The sequence below is a fragment of the Aquarana catesbeiana genome, linkage group LG08 (assembly GCF_042186555.1).
Source record: "Aquarana catesbeiana isolate 2022-GZ linkage group LG08, ASM4218655v1, whole genome shotgun sequence".
Classification (NCBI taxonomy): Eukaryota; Metazoa; Chordata; class Amphibia; order Anura; family Ranidae; genus Aquarana; species Aquarana catesbeiana.
Genome location: NC_133331.1, coordinates 282,904,545 through 282,924,045, shown reverse-complemented (window position 1 = coordinate 282,924,045; position 19,501 = coordinate 282,904,545). Strand labels below are relative to the sequence as shown.

The 19,501-nt window shown below is 45.0% G+C and overlaps 1 protein-coding gene across 1 annotated transcript in view; it reads left to right on the top strand.

Moving 5' to 3' along the window:
* The first annotated feature begins 2,050 nt into the window (after positions 1-2,050).
* The window catches only part of LOC141106759 (uncharacterized), a 37,230-nt gene continuing 19,779 nt past the window's right edge, over positions 2,051-19,501 (top strand). Inside the window, exons 1-8 of the mRNA XM_073597686.1 lie at positions 2,051-2,268; positions 3,736-3,890; positions 5,554-5,706; positions 5,793-5,916; positions 6,022-6,119; positions 10,103-10,223; positions 14,435-14,539; positions 18,252-18,956. Of these exons, the coding sequence (XP_073453787.1) occupies positions 3,780-3,890; positions 5,554-5,706; positions 5,793-5,916; positions 6,022-6,119; positions 10,103-10,223; positions 14,435-14,539; positions 18,252-18,956 (1,417 nt within the window). The 5' untranslated portion in view covers positions 2,051-2,268; positions 3,736-3,779. The remainder of the gene's footprint in view (positions 2,269-3,735; positions 3,891-5,553; positions 5,707-5,792; positions 5,917-6,021; positions 6,120-10,102; positions 10,224-14,434; positions 14,540-18,251; positions 18,957-19,501) is intronic.

The window sequence follows — 19,501 nt, the reverse complement described above, 5'->3', positions numbered from 1 at the left end:
GGAGGAATAGTGCCCCATCATTGGTGTCTGTGGGAGGAATAGTGCCCCATCATTGGTGTCAGTGGAAGGAATAGTGTCCCGTCAGTGGAAGGAATAGTGACCCGTCATTGGTATCAGTGGAAGGAATAGTGTCCCGTCATTGGTGTCAGTGGGAAGAACAGTGCCCCAAGGGTCAGATAAATGCAAGCAAAGGGCCACAGTTTGGAGCCCACTGATTCAAAATTTTTAAATATACTTTTGGATAGAGTAGGGAATTGATAGAACCCATCTCTTTTTTTTTTTTTTTTTTGTCTTTTTGGACCTTGCTTTGTGCACTGGTGTGCAGTCATGTTGGAACAAGAAGGGGTCATCTCCAAACTGTTCCCACAAAGCTGGGAGCTAGAAATTGTCCAAAATGTCTTGGTATGCTGACGCCTTAAGTGTTCCCTTCACTGGAACTAAGGGGCCAAGCCCAACCAATAAAAAACAACCCCACACCATAATCCCCCCTCCACCAAATTATTTGGACCAGTGCACAAAGTAAGGTCCATAAAGACATGGATGAGCAAGTTTGGGGTGGAGGAACGTGACTGGCCTTGGGGCTTTACTGTAATCAGGGCACTGATCATCAGTGCCCCGATTACAGTAAAGCCCCAGAAGTGCCACAAATCAATGCCCATGAATGCCAACAATCCGTGACACAAATCAGTGCCCATTACTGGTGCCAGTCAGTGCTGCCTTTTAGTGCCCATCAGTGCTGCCTATCCGTGCCCATCGGTGCCACCGATCAGTGGCCAACAGTGCTGCCTATCAGTGTCCATCAGTGCGGAATAATAGTGTCTCCTCATCAGTGCCACCTCATCAGTGCGGAATAATAGTGCCACCTCATCAGTGCGGAATAATAGTGCCACCTAATCAGTGCCACCTCATCAGTGCGGAATAATAGTGCCTCCTCATCAGTGCGGAATAATAGTGCCACCTAATCAGTGCCACCTCATCAGTGCGGAATAATAGTGCCTCCTCATCAGTGCCACCTCATCAGAGCTGCCTCCTCAGCGCACATTAGTGAAGGATTAAATACCACCAAAAGAAAGCTCTGTTTGTGTGAAGAAAATTATAAAAAATAAATTTGGGTACAGTGTTGCATGACCATGTCATTCAAAGTGCGATAGCGCTGAAAGCTGAAAAATGGCCTGGGCAGGAAGGGAAGTGCACCGTATTGAGGTGGTTAAAGTTCATGTGCGTGTAAAGGCAGATGTCCCAATACTTTTAAAAATATAGTATATATACACACAGGGTCGGTGTTTGACTATTTTGTGCCCTAGGCAAGACTAACACCTCACCCACCACTGGAGGGGTTTGGCGCCAGTCTTGCCTAGGGCACAGGTGACTACAACAGGGAACAAGGTCAGAGAAGACTCACCGGGCAGGATAGTTTCAAGTGCCCGACTTGTCCGGCTCCCCAATGTCCTCTCCCCACTGTCCCCCGCCTCCCCAGCTGTGCCCGCCAGACATTCTTCAGCCCCTCGTGTTCCCCAGCCAGGCTAGAGGGGAAGTCAGCAACCGTGGCTGCACCGCCTAGGCAGCAGTGCCCACCCTGTATATATATATATATATATATATATATATATATATATATATATATATATATATATATATATATAAAGTTTAAGATATTTTATTACATCTTTTATGATTATGACAATCATGTCTGAGGGCTTTCTACATATCCCTCCCCAGTTTGACTTGGGATCAGAAAAATAGTTGGGAAATAGTATCACACATTCAGTATCCATTTACTTAACAATAAAAATATTTATCAAACGTATAATTAGGATCTCTTTAGATCTCAGTTGTTGTTATATTCCTATTATTGCTGTACAGTGGGCGTTACTTCCGGTCTGTGGCTCTTACACTTCCGTTTTGTGCGTTCCGCGGTCGCCTAGCCGCTTCCTGGTTTCCTTAGCAACGCGTTTGGTGCGCACAGGTCGACGTGAGATGACACTAGCAGACTGGCGGCGGCGGCCATTTTCTAGTAGCGCAGACACTCAGCCTTCTTGGTTCAGGCAGCTGACTGGGTGAACGTTTTAGTTTGTAGCACACCAGATATCTATTATTTCGATAAAATAAATGTATAAACTCGATACAAATGTACATATGGGGAGTTTATACTGAAGTGCTTAGCACAGGAGGAGTCGTTTTGCTGTACCCCGGAAGAGGAGGGGGGAGGGATTTCTGTAATCAAAGCAGCTTCCTGATATGAGGCTGGAGGTACCCATTGAGAAGGAGGTGATAATATCTTCTTATTATGGGAAGAAAAGGGGACTAGTGGATGGGTCATGTGATGTTGGGGTTCAGGTCATGTGTCCTCTATAGTTAGGGGTTAGCAGGCTGTACCCTGTGGAGGGAATTAGTCTCCTCTGCTGTATTGGGGTCTCTATAGAGATAAATATTGTTGTATAAGGGATATTTAGGCGTTCTTCCCCTGCTTTTAAATAGCGGAGTATTGTACATGCGCGACGTATAGCACAGAAACACGCAGAGCCTTTTCAAGTCACTCAGTACAGACCTTCTCAGTAAAAGCCTCCCAGGGCCTCATTTATCACCACTCTAGAGTCATGAACACCACTACATGAAAGCATAACACTGAATTTTAATGGTCGTTCGCTTATTGTTTCCAATTTGCTGAGTTTTTGTCGCACTGGCCTATCGTCTCCTGTCTCGGGACACGCTCCCTCCCTCCTTAGAAGTCTAAGGGGCTGCAATGTGCAGGCGCGGCCAGGACAGTGAAGACTTGCTGAGCTGGATGAAAACAAACAGAGGAACCGTGGCCATCAGATGGAGGTGTGTATGCAGTGAGGGTGGGGTTAGGTCAGGGGATAAGCATGATTATAGCTTTTACGGCCATACTTGTCTTCTGGGTCACAGGAGTATTTACGTTTGTACTTCTGTAACCCAAAGTCTGCTTATAGCAGCTATTGCCTGCTGTCAGCTGACATCACAGAGGTGCTCCAGGTTCTGGAAGGATCCCAACCATATTGTCAGGATCCACCCAGCTGCCTGATAGCGTACTCTGCCTCTCAGCTTGCAGCCAATTGCTGAAGCCAGCTACGCCCACCCCTCACCAGCTCCTCTCCAGTGAGCGCTGACAGTCACTGCTCTCTACTCAGAGCTGTCTAAGAACGGAGCAATCAGTGGTCATGTGATCGCTCAATTCTTAGGCTTAGAGCTGGCAGGGGACCGATGCTGCATCATAGAGGTGAGTAATGTGTTTGATTTTTGGAAAACCCCAAACTTCTCCTTTGCTACTTCTCTCTCCCACTGCCTGCACTGTCGAATTCTGCTACGTTGAAGATTTAAGCCTGGTAAAAGTGCTTTAGCATCCATCTCACTTCCAAGTGGGTAGGATCCCTCACTCTTTGCTGCGTTCTGTGGTTCGATCTGCTAGCCCTTACCTGTAGTGACGTAGAGCAGTGGTTCCCGACCACCGGGCCATGGTAGGAACTGGGCCACAGCCTTCCTCCTGACAGGCTTTGGCTTCCTGTCTGCTCTGACAGCTGCAATCTAGCTGTTGGAGTAGACAGGGGCTGTGGCTGGACAGAAGTGTGTGTTGTCCTGCCTTTCAGCAGCTCCTGGAGTGGTGGTGGAAGCTGTGGGGTATTTCTGTCCGTGAGGTACATTTTCTACAATGAAGACCTGTCAAATTACTTATAAAACTAATGCCTTCTTGTATTTGTTCTCGTTTCTGATTCGTAGTGCTTGGTAGAGCAAACAAGCCTTAACTGAAAGCAAAACTGTCCATGAGGAAACATCTGAAAATAGATCACCTAAGTATGGAGAAGGAGTGGAGTCACATGACTGAGAGGATATTAAATCTCACCCTGGAGATCATCTACCTGCTGACTGGAGAGGTGAGGAGGATTCTGGGAGGTTGCATGACATCACTCATTTCTAATAATAAAACACAAACCTGATCAGGGAGGTGAGGAGGATTCTGGGAAGTCACATGACATCTCTCTTATCTATTAATAAAACAGAGCTGACCAGAAAGGTGAGGATTCTGTGAGGTCACATGACATCACTCTTATCTCTATTCATAAATCAGACCTTGCCGGAGAGGTGAGGAGGATTCTGGGAGGTCACATGACAAATACTTTTATCTCTATTCATAAATCAGAGCTGACTGGAGAGGTGAGGAGGATTCTGGGAGGTCACATGACATCGCTCTTATCTCTATTAATAAAACACAGAGCTGACCGGAGAGGTGAGGAGGATTCTGGGAGGTCACATGACATCACACTTCTCTCTAATAATAAGACACAGACCTGACCGGAGAGGTGAGGAGGATTCTGGGAGTCACATAACGTCACTCTTATCTCTATTAACCACTTCAATACAGGGCATTTTTACCCCCTTCCTGCCCGGGCCAATTTTCAGTTCTCAGCGCTGTAACATTTTGAATGACAATTGCGCAGTCAAGCAACACTGTGCCCATTTTATTCCCCACAAATAGAGCTTTCTTTTGGTGGTATTTGATCACCTCTGCGGTTTTTATTTTTTGCGCTAGAAACAAAAGAAGAGTGACAAGTTTGAAAAAAACACAATATTTTTTACTTTTTGCTATAATAATTATCCCAAATTTAAAAAAACAAAAAACAAATTTTTTCCTCAATTTAGGCCAATATGTAATCTTCTACATGTTTTTGGTAAAAAAAAAAAACACAATAAGCGTATATTATTTGGTTTGCGCAAAAGTTATAGCGCCTACAAAATAGGGGATAGATTTATGGCATTTTTATTATTATTTTTTTTACTAGTAATGGCGGCAATCACAATTTTTATCGTGACTGTGACATTACAGCGGACATATCGGACACTTTTGACACTATATTGGGACCACTGACAGTTATACAGCGATCAGTGCTATAAATATGCACTGATTACTGTACAAATGTCACTGGCAGGGAAGGAGGGGTTAAATGTGTTACCTAGGGAGTGATTCTAACTGTAGTTGGAGGGAACTGACTAGGGGAGGAGACCGATCGGTCTCCTCTCCCCTGACAGGACGTGGATCTGTGTGTTTACACACAGATCCACGGTCCTGCTCTGTAACGAGCGATTGCGAGAGCCTGGCGGCCGCCGGGCACGCGCATCGGCTCTTCTCTGACGCGGCGGGCGTACGCCCTCTATACCGCCGGGAAGCCGAGGACATCATATGACAATATGCGGGTAGGGAAGTGGTTAATAAAACAAACCTGACTGGAGAGGTGAGGAGGATTCTGGGAGGTCACATGACAATACTCTTATTGCTATTCATAAATCAGAGCTAACCGGAGAGGTGAGGAGGATTCTGGGAGTTTACATGACATCACTTTTATCTCTAAAAATGAAACAGAGCTGAGAGGAGAGGAAGATTCTGGGAGGTCTCATGACATCACTTTTATCTCAGTTAAAATAAAACAGACTAGACTAAAGCACTGATATATATGGTAATGGCATACATTATAATGAATGACAATTTAAAACACTGCTTGGATGGTGGCAAATAACTTTGTATTTTGGTCTTAAACTTAGAATTATATAGCTTTCAAGTTATGTAAAGGGTTGGTGGCATCCAACATGATGAAGACCCAAAACCTTGTTGTAGATCCTCCATTCCACTCCCTAAAAATGAGCAAGAAGGTTCAAGAAGTCACCAGTGAGATCATTGAGCTGCTGACAGGAGAGGTGAGTGGTGCCGGGAATTCTGGGACATTACCCAGTAACAGACAAGGGATGTGTCTGGATGGTGACTGTATCATTGTGTGTGTCAGGTTCCTATAAGGTGTCAGGATGTCACAGGTTGTATCTCCATGGAGGAGTGGGAGTATATAGAAGGACACAAGGATCTCTACAAGGACACCATGATGGAGAACCGGCCACCCCTCACATCACCGGGTAAGAGGAGACTTTCATTTCTAGTATTGAGGATCCACCTAGATACACACATCCTCTGATATAAAGAGATAGAAACAATGTATTAAGTGTGTGTTTTTCCTACAGATGGATCCAGTAACAGAAATACCCCAGAGAGATGTCCTAGTCCTCTGTATTCCCGAGATTCAATACAGGAACATCACAAGAACCTCCAGAAATATCAGGTAGATGGAATCGAAAACAGAATTTTCAGACACACCTAAAGTGACAGGTGAACATAGGCATGCACATTGGGTGTGCTGGATGTGCCTGGACACACCCTAATCACCCATGTGCCAGTGCCATCCAGTGTTTTCATCCAGAGTACAAAAGTGTACGGGCCACATGGGCCCCAATGGAAGGAAGACCTACTGTGACTGTACCCTGTCATGCAGTACACCCTGAGTAATCCATTGTATTTTACCAGCAGTACTGGATCTGCGTCATCATCTCCTCATCTCCTTTGCCGGCCGGGGTTGGGGGGTGCCTGTGAGCTTGGGGTGGCGGCATTGTACTGTGTCAATTCAGTCGGCAGTGCCCAGTACAGTGTGCTCTATAAACAGGACGGAGGAGGCTGAATCTGCTCCACCTCCAATCCTATCACTGCTATGTCTGTCCTGCCCCACACTCCCCCCTTCCCACTTGCATACATTGCTGTGAAAAGGGTTTGTAATGAAGATGGCAGATATGAATATAGAGGACACAGCAACTGTAGATCCTGGCAGCCTGAACCTAGGGGAGACCAGTTTGGGGCCATGATTGTGAGTAGCAGGCATATTGAACACCTCCGCTTTTTTTTTTTTTCCTCTCAAACCCCCTTCACACCCCTGTCTCACTTCTCTCTCCTCTCTCTCACCCCCCTCTCTCTCTCTCACTCCCCTCTGTTTCTGTCACCCCCCTCTCTCTCTCCCCCTCTCACCTACACCCTCACCCCCTCTGTCTCTCAACCCCTCTGTGTCTTTTTCTCTCACCCTTCTTTCTCTTTCTCACTCCCGTTTTCTCTCTCACCCTCCCCCTCTCTCTCTCGCCCCCTCTCTCCCACCCTCACCCCCGCTCTCTCTCAACTCCCCTCTGTCTCTCAACCCCTCTGTGTCTTTTTCTCTCACCCCTCCCTTTCTCACCCCAGTCTCTCTCTCCCTCCCTCTCTCTATCTCTCACCCCCCTCTCTCCTCACCCCCTCTCTCTCTCTCACCCCCCTCTCTCCTCACCCCCTCTCTCTCTCTCAACTCCCCTCTGTCTCTCAACCCATCTGTGTCTTTTTCTCTCGCCCCTTTCTCTCTTTCTCACCCCCCCTCTCTCTCACCCACTCTCCCCCCGCTCTCGCTTACCCCCTCTGCCTCTCATCCTCCCTCTCTCTCTCACCCCCTCTCTTTCATATCCTCCCTCTCCCCCTCTCTCTCATCATATTCCCTCTCTCTCACTATCTTCTCTCCCCCCCCCTCTCTCATCCTCCCTCTCTCTCACCCCCTCTGTCTCCCACTCTCACCCCCTCTCTCATATTCCCTCTCACCCCCTCCCTTCTTTCATGCCCCTTTTTCTCTCTCCCCCTGACCGGCTCTGCCATAAGATGTAAAACATAAAAAAAATGTGTTAATACTTTTCAAAATGTTTGTTTACATTTATTTAAAAGCGTGTGTGTATTTATGTGCACATACAGTTGTGCTCATAAGTTTACATACCCTGGCAGAATTTATGATTTCTTGGCCATTTTTCAGAGAATATGAATGATAACACAAAAAACTTTTCTTTCACTCATAGTTAGTGTTTGTCTGAAGCCATTTATTATCAATCAACTGTGTTTACTCTTTTTAAATCATAATCACAACAGAAACTACCCAAATGACCCTGATCAAAAGTTTACATACCCTGGTGATTTTGGCCTGATAACATGCACACAAGTTGACACAAAGGGGTTTGAATGGCTATTATAGGTAACCACCCTCACCTGTGATCTGTTTGCTTGTAATTAGTGTGTGTGTATAAAAGGTCAATGAGTTGCTGGACTCCTGACAGACCCTTGCATCTTACATTCAGTGCTGCACTGACGTTTCTGGATTCGGAGTCATGGGGAAAGCAAAAGAATTGTCAAAGGATCTGTGGGAAAAGGTAGTTGAACTGTATAAAACAGGAAAGGGATATAAAAAGATATCCAAGGAACTGAGAATGCCAATCAGCAGTGTTCAAACTCTAATCAAGATGTGGAAAATGAGGGGTTCTGTTGAAACCAAACCACGGTCAGGTAGACCAACTAAAATTTCAGCCATAACTGCCAGGAGAATTGTTGGGGATGCAAAGAAAAACCCACAAATAACTTCAGGTGGAATACAGGACTCTCTGACATGTGGTGGGGCTGTTTCAAGATGCACAATAAGGTGGCACTTGAAGAAAGATGGGCTGCATGGTCGAGTCGCCAGAAGAAAGCCATTACTACGCAAATGCCACAAAGTATCCCACTTACAATACGCCAAACAGCACAGAGACAAGTCTCAAACCTTCTGGCAAAAAGTCATTTGGAGTGATGAGATCAAAATTGAGCTTTTTAGCCACAACCCTAAACGCTTCATTTGGAGAGGCGTCAACAAGGCCTACGATGAAAGGTAAACCATTCTTACTGTGAAACACTGAGGTGTATCGCTGATGTTTTGGGGATGTGTGAGCTACAAAGGCACAGGAAATTTGGTCAAAATTGTTGGCAAGATGAATGAAGTACCGTATGTTATCAAAAAAATACTGGAGGAACATTTGCATTCATCGGCCAGGAAGCTGCGCATGGGATGTACTTGGACATTCCAACATGACAATGATCCAAAACACAAGGCCAAGTCAACCTGTCATTGGCTGCTGCAGAATAAAGTGAAGGTTCTGGAGTGGCCATCTCAGTCTCCTGACCTCAATATCATTGCAAGACAGCCCAAGAATTTACAAGAACTGGAGGCTTTTTGCCAAGAGGAATGGGCAGCTTTACCATCTGAGAAGATAAAGAGCCTCATCCACAAATACCACAAAAGACTTCAATCTGTCATTGATGTTAAAGGGGGCAATACACGGTATTAAAGCGGAGTTCCACACAAAAATGGAACTTCCGCTTTTCGGAACCCTCCCCCTCTCCGGTGTCACATTTGGCACCTTTCAGGGGGGAGGGGGGTGCAGATACCTGTCTAAGACAGGTATTTGCACCCACTTCCGGCATAGACTCCCATGGGAGTCTATGCCTCTTCCCGTCCCGACCGCGCTGTCTCCTGGGAAACACACAGCTCCCAGGAGAGAGCGGGGACCACTAGGGACGCGCAGCGTGACTCGCGCATGCGCAGTAGGGAACCGGGAAGTGAAGCCGCAACGCTTCACTTCCTGATTCCCTCACCTAGGATGGCGGCGGCAGCTGCCGAGAACCGAGCGGGTTCTCGGCGTCCCGTGCCGACATCGCTGGACCCTGGGACAGGTAAGTGGCCATGTATTAAAAGTCAGCAGCTGCAGTATTTGTAGCTGCTGGCTTTTAATATTTTTTTTTTTTGGTGGTGTGGGTGAACCCCCGCTTTAAGAACTGTGGTATGTAAACTTTTGATCAGGCTCATTTGGGTAGTTTCTGTTGTGATTATGATTTAAAAAAAGTAAAAACAGTTGATTGATAATAAATGGCTTCAGCCAAACGCTAACCATGAGTGAAAGAAATGTTTTCTGTGTTTTCAATAAAGTTTGTTTAAAGTGGTTCTAAACCAGCTCCCCCCCTCCCCCGCTCCACCTGAACCCGTTCTCAATCCCAGAGCTGTGCCAAAGAGCAGCAGCTCCCTCTGCTCTCTCTCTCCTCACTGCACATTTAGGCAGAAGCAGGAGCCCTTGACTCCTGCTGTCAATCGCAGCCAGTGAGGAGAGAGCAGGGTTGTGTGGGTGAGCCGTGCTCTGTGTGTCAATGGACACATAGAGCGTGGCTCAGAAGCGAGTCTGGATGCCCCCCCCCCACGAAGTGACTTGCTATGGGGGCACTTAGAAGGGAGGAAGAGCCAGGAGCATCAGGGGGGACCCCAGAGGAGGAGGATCGGGGCTGCTCTGTGCAAACCATTACACAGAGCAGGTAAGTTTAGTATTATAAAAAAAAATCCTTTAGAATCACTTTAACTTTTTCTAATGTAAAGCAAAACATCTTCAGAGAATTGTTCTTGTTCTCACTCAGGAAATGCTTGAGGTAAACCAGACTGATTGTAGAGCTGAAGTTGGAGAGGAGGCAGAAGAGCTATATGTGATGGGTGAAGAGTCATGTAAGGTGGAGAAAATCCCTCCAGAGATCAGCACAGGTGAGTAATAAACACTAAATCCAGAGAAGAGTCCCAGATTCTCCTTGTTCAGTCACTACAACAATCTCTTCTTCTCCCCCCTCCTCTGTCAGACAGTGCCACTTGTGGGAGTAATTAAAGCGGAGTTCCACCCAAAAATTGAACTTCTGCTTTAAGTAAAGGTGACCTGCTGACACGCCACATTTGGCATGTCATTTTTGTTTTGGGGGGGAGCGGATACCCTCTTTTTAGAGGCATCCAGCTCCAACTTCCTCCTGGGCTGCGCGGCGCCAGAAGGAAGTTCACCTCTCCCCCCCTCCCTCCCTGCAATCTTCTGGGACATGTCACAGGGTCCAGAAGATTGCCCGGGCAATCACAGCGCGCAGCGTGGCTCGCACATGCGCAGTGCGTGCCCGGTTGTGAAGCCACAACAGGCCGCCCACAGTCAGAATTCTGGCGCCGCGGAGAGGAGGGGAAGAAGAGCGGGGCTTCGTTCGCCCGCATCGCTGGACCGTGGGACAGGTGAGTGTCCGATTATTAAAAGTCAGCAGCTACAATTTTTGTAGCTGCTGACTTCTATATGGGTGGAACTCCGCTTTAAGGTGTAAACCAGACTATGCCTATATATAGAAGTTTGCCACCTGAGGTTCCTACATTATGTGTCTGTGCAAGGAGCCATAATTGTTACCCAGGCTGGACACACCCATTAAACATAGGTAGTGGAAAAAAGAGGGCTGCTTATTGATGGACTTCACTACCTGCTCCTTAAGCCCATCATAGATGGTTCGAATCTTGGCTGGTTCAGCAGGGACTGGCCGAGATTCAAACCATGTATGGGCAGGCTGATTGTACCCAAGTTGATAGATCAGACATCTTGGGTACAACCAGCCTGTCTGATTTTTCAAGTGATTATTACCAGCGGCTGAGGCTGCTAGCAATAATCACTGTGTGTTCTCCCGGCCGGGATGGCCCCCGCCCCTGCCCCCTCCCTGTTGGGAGAACACAATAGATCCACAGGAGGGATTACCCCACCGATACTGACTGTGTTGATGAAGAAATCGCGTAATTTTTCATCCTGCGCCCGTGGTTGCAGGAAAGAACATCGCTCCATCTATGGTCGGCTTTAGCTTTTTGCTAGGAAAAATGGGTGCTTTGTCTTCCAATAACATCCTGGATTTAATTATCAAGATCAAATGCTTCTTGCAAAAAGGTTTTGTAATCCAGCACTTACATAGTTACATAGTAGGTGAGGTTGAGGTCCATCAAGTCCAACCTATGTGTGATTATATGTCAGTATTACATTGTATATCCCTGTATGTTGTGCTCATTCAGGTGCTTATCTAATAGTTTCTTGAAGCTATTGATGCTCCCCGCTGAGACCACCGCCTGTTGAAGGGAATTCCACATCCTTGCGCTCTTACAGTAAAGAACCCTCTACATAGTTTAAGGTTAAACCTCTTTTCTTCTAATTTTAATGAGTGGCCACGAGTCTTGTTAAACTCTCTTCTGCGAAAAAGTTTTATTTCTATTGAGGGGTCACCAGTCTGGTATTTGTATATTGAAATCATATCCCCTCTCAAGCGTCTCTTCTCCAGAGAGAATAAGTTCAGTGCTCGCAACCTTTCCTCATAACTAATATCCTCCAGACCCTTTATTAGCTTTGTTGCCCTTCTTTGTACTCGCTCCATTTCCAGTACATCCTTCCTGAGGACTGGTGCCCAGAACTGGACAGCATACTCCAGGTGCGACCGGACCAGAGTCTTGTAGAGCGGGAGAATTATCGTTTTATCTCTGGAGTTGATCCCCTTTTTAATGCCAATATTCTGTTTGCTTTGTTAGCAGCAGCTTGGCATTGCATGCCATTGCTGAGCCTATCATCTACTAGGACCCTCAGGTCCTTTTCCATCCTAGATTCCCCCAGAGGTTCTCCCCCCAGTGTATAGATTGCATTCATATTTTTGCCACCCAAATGCATTATTTTACATTTTTCTACATTGAACCTCATTTGCCATGTAGTTGCCCACCCCATTAATTTGTTCAGGTCTTTTTGCAAGGTTTCCACATCCTGCGGAGAAGTTATTGCCCTGCTTAGCTTAGTGTCATCTGCAAATACAGAGATTGAACTGTTTATCCCATCCTCCAGGTCGTTTATGAACAAATTAAACAGGATTAGTCCCAGCACAGAACCCTGGGGAACCCCACTACCCACCCCTGACCATTCTGAGTACTCCCCATTTATCACCACCCTCTGAACTCGCCCTTGTAGCCAGTTTTCAATCCATGTACTCACCCTATGGTCCATGCCAACGGACCTTATTTTGTACAGTAAACGTTTATGGGGAACTGTGTCAAATGCTTTTGCAAAATCCAGATACACCACGTCTACGGGCCTTCCTTTATCTAGATGGCAACTCACCTCCTCATAGAAGGTTAATAGATTGGTTTGGCAAGAAAGATTTTTCATGAATCCATGCTGATTACTGCTAATGATACCGTTGTCATTACTAAAATCTTGTATATAGTCCCTTATCATCCCATCAAAGAGTTGAAGCGGTACTTCAACCCTACATAGAAGTTCCATTTTTTTTTTCCATCCTCCCCCTCTCCTCTTTAAAGGATAAAGTCACATTTCATAACATGTTATGACTGCACCGGCCCTCGCACCTCCCTGATCCCTGCTGTGCCAGCTAGCGGGGGTTCTTCTCCTTCCGCTAGCTGGCAAATTTTTTTAAAATAACGTGGCCGTGCGTGGCTCCACCGACCCGGCTGCGTCACTCATTCACAGCGCTCTGTGAATGAAAAACTACAAGGTCCAGCAGCCTTTGCGGCTGTCGGCTTGTAGTTTTCAATGAACTACTACGGTGCTGTGAACGCTGTGGTAGTTCATTTATTCTTCCTGTCAGCATGTATCGGCTTCCTCGTATGAGGTACAAGCAAGCCTAGACACTGACAGATCTGTAGCAGAGCTGCGTGGCATCAGCGATCGGCAATGCTTTCCAGGGTCCTGCAACAAAAAATAATAAATGCACATTTTCTTACCTGGAAAAAAATGTGCATTTTTTTATCTTTTCTCAAAAGGTGAACTTATCCTTTTAACATTGGTACAGAGTTTTTTTGGGTTTTTTTTGCAGGGGGGGGGTGTTCTTGTTTTTTACAGGTATCCAATTCCATCAGGATCACCCAGACAATGCAAGCAGAAGTTTGCTACCCCATCCCCCACCTGCAGCTTCTTGGGACACATCACAGGTCCGAAGAGGCTGCGGAACCATTCAGAGTGTAGCACAGCTCACACATGCGCAGTGGGGAGCTGGCTGTTAAGTCTCAAGGAGTCACAGACTGCTTCATACAGTCAGCATGGGACCCGAAGTCCGGCGAAGAACCGGCCCAGATGAGGATATCGCCGGATCTCTGGACAGGCAAGGGTCTGTCTATTAAAAGTCAGCAGCTACAGTATTTGTAGCTGCTGACTTTTAATATTTTGGTGGGGGACTGAAGTTCCTCTTTAAAGTGGTTGTAAACCTCAGACCTATATTATGAACAAAGCATATCCCTCTATAGTGTGTACTTGTCTCATTCCAGAGCACTAAATGTAATTTCTGTCTGCTGCTTCGTTCCTCTGCAATCAGCATGAATCACTTATGACAAGTTTTCCTGACACCAAGAGAAAAAAGGTTACAGGAGGGAGATCTCTAGCTGATTGACAGCATCAGCTCTGTTCCTGTGAGCTGTGTGTAGGGGGAGGGTGTCCCGTCCCTCCAATTAGTTCTCAGAGCTCTCCTAAATAAGCTCTGCAAAGTGTAACTTCAGCTCTCTGCCCCCTTTTTTCTGAACTCTCAGGCGAGCTTTATAAATTCTGGACTTTGGATGGATGTAGAGAAGATAAGACTGCAGATAAACAGGTACACGTTATGTAGGAGGATTTGTTTTGTCTCTGTGTATCACCTGAGGCCATTCACTTCACTGGGTACATGGAAGAGTTTACAACCACTTTAAGCCAATGCCCATATATAGATATATACTAGAAGCTGGATGATTTCTGAACGAATGGGTATCTGCATCTATCAGATTATTATTACAATTCAGCCAGTCTGTATGTTACTAATACTTCAGCTACTAGGCTTGAAAAATGACCCTTGCAATGCCTACACTACAGCAGTCTCCCCCCACACACACTCTCTGGGGTCTCTCATACACCTCAGTACAGGGGGCTTCACTCTCATCTTTATTCACAGATGCGTATGACACCAGAAAGGCTCACACAGATGTCAAAACTGAGGATGAGGAAGATGTACGTGCGAAGGTTAAAGAGGAGGAAATTCCTGTAGCGATCAACACAGGTGAGTGGTAAACACTAGATATTAAAAAATATTCCCAGATTTTCTCTATACAGCATTGACTGAGAGAGGAACCCAACCAAAAGAGAAATGGAATTTTTATACAGTACTTATCATAGGTGTATTTTAAATGATAGAGACAGAATATCAACCAAAAATCTAGAAAACACAAATGCTATAAATTGAGTTGCAGTTCAGTGAGTAAAAAAAGTATTTGATCCCCAAGCAAAACATGAGTTAGTACTTGGTGGAGACCTTGAACAGATAAACAGCCCCAAAGCATCATGTTTTTACCTCCGTGCGTGACTGTAGGGATGGTGTTCTTAAGGTCATAGTCAGCATTCCTCTTCCTCCAAACACGGTGAGTCGAGTTAATGCTAAAGAGCTCAATTTTGGTCTCATCTGACCACAGCACTTTCTCCCAATCCTTCTCTGAATCATTTAGATGTTTACTGGCAAATTTAAGACTGGCCTGTACATGTGCCTTCTTGAGGAGGGGGACTCGCCGTGTTTGGAGGAAGAAAAATGTTGACTATGACCCTAAGAACACCATCCCTACAGTAAAGTACGGAGGTGGAAACATGATGCTTTGGGGCTGTTTCTCTGCTAAAGGTACCGGCCGACTTTGCTGCATTGAGGGGCCAATGGACTGGGCCATGTGTTGAAAAATCTTGGATAAGAACTTTCTTCCCTCAGCTGGAACACTGAAGATGGGTCATGGATGGGTTTTTCAGCATGACAATGACCCAAAACATACCATCAAGGCAACAATGGAGTGCCTCAAGAAGAAGCACATTAAAGTCATGGAGTGGCCTAGCCAGTCTTCAAACCTTAATCCTATAGAAAATTTATGGGAGGAGCTGAAACTTTGAGCTGTCAAGAGACAGCCAAGAAACCTTAAGGATTTAGAGAAGATCTGTAAAGAAGAGTGGACCAAAATACCTCCTAAAATGTGTGTAAACCTGGTCACCAACTACAAGAAACATCTTACCTCTGTGCTTGTCAACAAGGGTTTCTCCACCAAGTACTAAGTCATGTTTTGCTTGGGAATCAAATACTTATTTTAGTCACTGAACTGCAATTCAATTTATAACATTTTTATCATGAGTTTTTTCTGGATTTTTGATTGATATTCTATCTATCATTTATACACCTATGTTAAAAATTATGGCCAAATTTACAAAATCTGCAGGTGGTCAAATGAAATATGTTTCAGGTAGAAAGTCTGGCAAAGTTTTTATTTACAAATGAAAAAAATGGCTTATTTAAATGCAATGCTAAAGAAAAAGTACAATAATAAAAAGGTCTAAAAATAAATGGTAGCAAAGAATAAAATCAGTGGAATATTTAAAAGAGAAGTATGGTTACCTAGATGGATGCAGCATCTGTCCCCCACCGTCTCTAACACTGAGAACCGAGCAATCAAATACTGCCAATCGCTCGGTTCTCACAGCTCCGAGAGTAGAGAGCCAGTGACTGTCAGTCACCGACTCTCTGCTCTGCTCCCCCACACTCACCAGAGTACTGGGCTGCGGAGGGGGTGGAGTGGCCTGCTCAGGCTCTCAGCAGCTTGCTGAGAAGCTGATCCGTGTGCCGATCCAGGCATGTGGGCGCATCCTGACCATATTGTCGCAATCTTTCCTGAGCCTGGACCGGCTCTGTGACATCAGCCGACAGCGGGCTTCAACCCGCTATCTGCTAAAGACAGGTTACAGGAGTGCAAAACGAACTGCACTCCTGTGATCCACAGGAGAAGTACAGCCAAACGAGCTTTGGCTGTACTTCCCCTTTTAGGGGAAGAAGGAATTAATACTGAAGTTAATTATAGCTAATAATGGGGTTAAAATGGTACAGTTTTTTTTTTTTTTGTCAGAACTGACATTATGTAAAGATCAAAGGACACTTATTTCTTTTTCATGAAACATTTTGTAACAATAGTATTGTTACATTGCATTTATGAATGAAGCCTGCAACCCCCATTCATACAGGAGTCGATGTCAGCTCCCAAGACATGTACTGTACCTCAGTTTGACAGCCTGTCCAGGAAATTTTTATTAAGCAGAGTGGTTTCAGTGAGGAGGAAACCCTAGGCATATGAGGAGCATGACATTATGCTAAGATCAAAGGACAATCATTTTTTCTTCATAAAACATTTTGGAATAATAATATTGTTACAGTGTAAATATGAATGAAGCCTGCAACCCCCTGTTTGCAGGGTTCATTGATATGGGAGTCGCTGTCTGCTCTTAACGTACATAGCTTAGTTTGACAGCTGATCCAGGCAATTTTTATCAAGCAGAGTGACTTCAGTAAGGAGGAAATCCTAGGCATATGAGAAGCACCCAAGGAATTTAGATGAGTATCCTAAACTGTTTTCTGACTTTCTAATGTTCAGTCAGTGAAAACCTGTAAACCAATAAGGGGTTTAGCTTGTCATGTTAACGGGCTGTGGAAATACTCATCAATTTTCTTAAATGAATGTTCACACAAAAGGGGAAGTTACGATTGTCTGCCCCCCTCCCTTTCTAAGTTTTTGCATTTTATTTTTTGGGGGGGCAGCTGGTACCTGGTTTTGACAGGTACCCGCTCCCACTTTAGGTCGGAACACCGCAGTGATCTGAGCAGAAGCTTGACCTCACCCGTCCCCGCAGCCTTCTGGGAAACATCACATGTCCCAGAAGGCAAGATTATACCTTGTGCATCACGTGTGTCAATGCTCCACCACCATTCACTCACCAAAACGCTAATGGGTATTGACATATCATATCACCTCAACCCCACAGAACCTCCACGCTTTGATCCTCAATCCAGGCCAAATGTATCCAGAGCGGAGTCCTGTGTAAAGAATTCTCCTCACACGGAGCTAAGAAGGCTGTCTATCCAGGCCTGGAAGCGGCGGTGTGATATCAGCACCTAAGGCTCCATCCAAAGCGTTTTGTGCAAGTGCATGTCCTCAGTGGACATAACCCCTGAGGACATGCACACGCACAAAACACGTTGGGAGAAGCAATACATGCTGACATCCAGGCCCGGATCAGCAGTAATCTTAGCTCTGTGTGGTTAGCATTCTTTACACAGGACTCCGCTCTGGATACATTTTGTCTTTATTGAGGATCAAAGCATGGAGGTTCTGTGGGGTTGATGTGATATGGTATAATAATTCCCAATAATGTTCTGGTGAGTGCATGGTGGTGAAGGATTGACACACAGGATGCACAACGTATAATCTTGCTGCACTGAGAATCACTATTATAAGTGGGTGCCGTTTGATTTCTTGGGACATTCATTGGACTTTCTGTGTGCACTGGCACTTTATGGTCACTATAGCAGCATTTCTATAAGGTCTTTCTTATCTAATTATAATTTGATGCATATTGTTTTATACATACTTATGCACTCTTTGATTGTATGTATTTTGATACACTTTATGTGCTGCATTTTTTTTTTTTGGTTTATTTTGATCATTAGGTTGGTCACCTTTTTGTGCCAGCTGCTTTTGATCTCTGAGCACTCACTGTATTTTGTATTTGAGATTAATTTAAAAATACTTCACCATTTTTACTGTGCTTATGGAAAAGGTTTTAGTAGTGGAAGAGATCGGGATCCTAAAGTTCATCTTTAATGTACATTTCCAGTTTTCTAAAAAAGAACAGTCTTTTTTTCTTTTTCTAAATTTAGAGAATGTGTTTGTAATTTATGTCCATTGGCCTTTTAGGTGGTTCTATCCCTTTCCATCTCTTACTACCTCCAGATGGACAAGACCCCAGGAATAATCGTATTGTCTCTCCGGATGGTCTAATAGAAGATGATGTTACAGCAGATACTTCAAGAGAAAATCCCATAGCTCCAATTTCCATTCCTGAACCCTACACCACAGACCTGTCCTACGACCCCTCTACACACAAACAAAGCTATACTGATCGCTCACCTCCTGTGACCCATCACATAGATCACAGAGGGGGTGAAATGTTCCCGTGTTCCATATGTGGTATATGTTTTACAAGGAGGACAGAACTTTTGTCACACCAGCGGTCCCACACAGTTGAGAAGCCATATTCCTGCTCCGAATGCGGAAAGTGTTTTACCCAGATAGGAAACCTAACGGTACATATGAAGGCTCATACCGGGGGGAAGCCATATTCCTGTATGGAATGTGGGAAAAGTTTTTGTTTTATTTCAGCTCTTACTAAACACCAGAGGATTCACACAGGGGAGAAGCCGTATTCGTGTACGGAGTGCGGGAGAGGTTTTAGCCAGCGAGCCAATCTTATAGCACATCAGAGGACTCACACCGGGGAAAAGCCATATTCTTGCTTAGAATGTGGGAAACGGTTTACCCGGAGAGGCTACGTCATCGAACATCAGAGAACTCACGTGGGAAACATTTTACTAAAAGACCACAAATTTTCCAACATCAAATAATTCACAATGGACATAGATGGATTTGTGTTGTGTATGTGGGAGATGTTTAAAGTGGAACTTTAACCCAAGTGCATATTTCCTTCAGATGCTTTCTCTTGATGTGCTATCTAAATCCAATACCTTTTATCTCTTCGCAGTAGAGACTCCTCCAAGAGCAGGACATTTTCCCGGCTAGCACACCTGGGCTTCAGGTCATTTGATGCATTTTATCACCCAGGAACCCCTTTTTAAAGCGATACTAAATACAAACTGTTCAATTTACATTTTCCCTTCTCTTTCTGTATATGGATGATGGCACTGTAATTATTTTAATTAAACAAAACTATTTAAAATACAGCTGTTATGTGTCCCAGCTCTTTCCCAGCCTGTCTGCAGGGAAACATAAGCGAGAGGAGCTTTTAGTCCTCTGCTGCTGGTCACATGTTCAAAAAAAAAACAGCCTTTGGAATACAGAGTAAAAATAAATAGTTAATATCAATAAACTGTTTTAAATTGTCATACAAATATACAGTAAAACCTTGGATTGTGAGCATAATTCTTCTT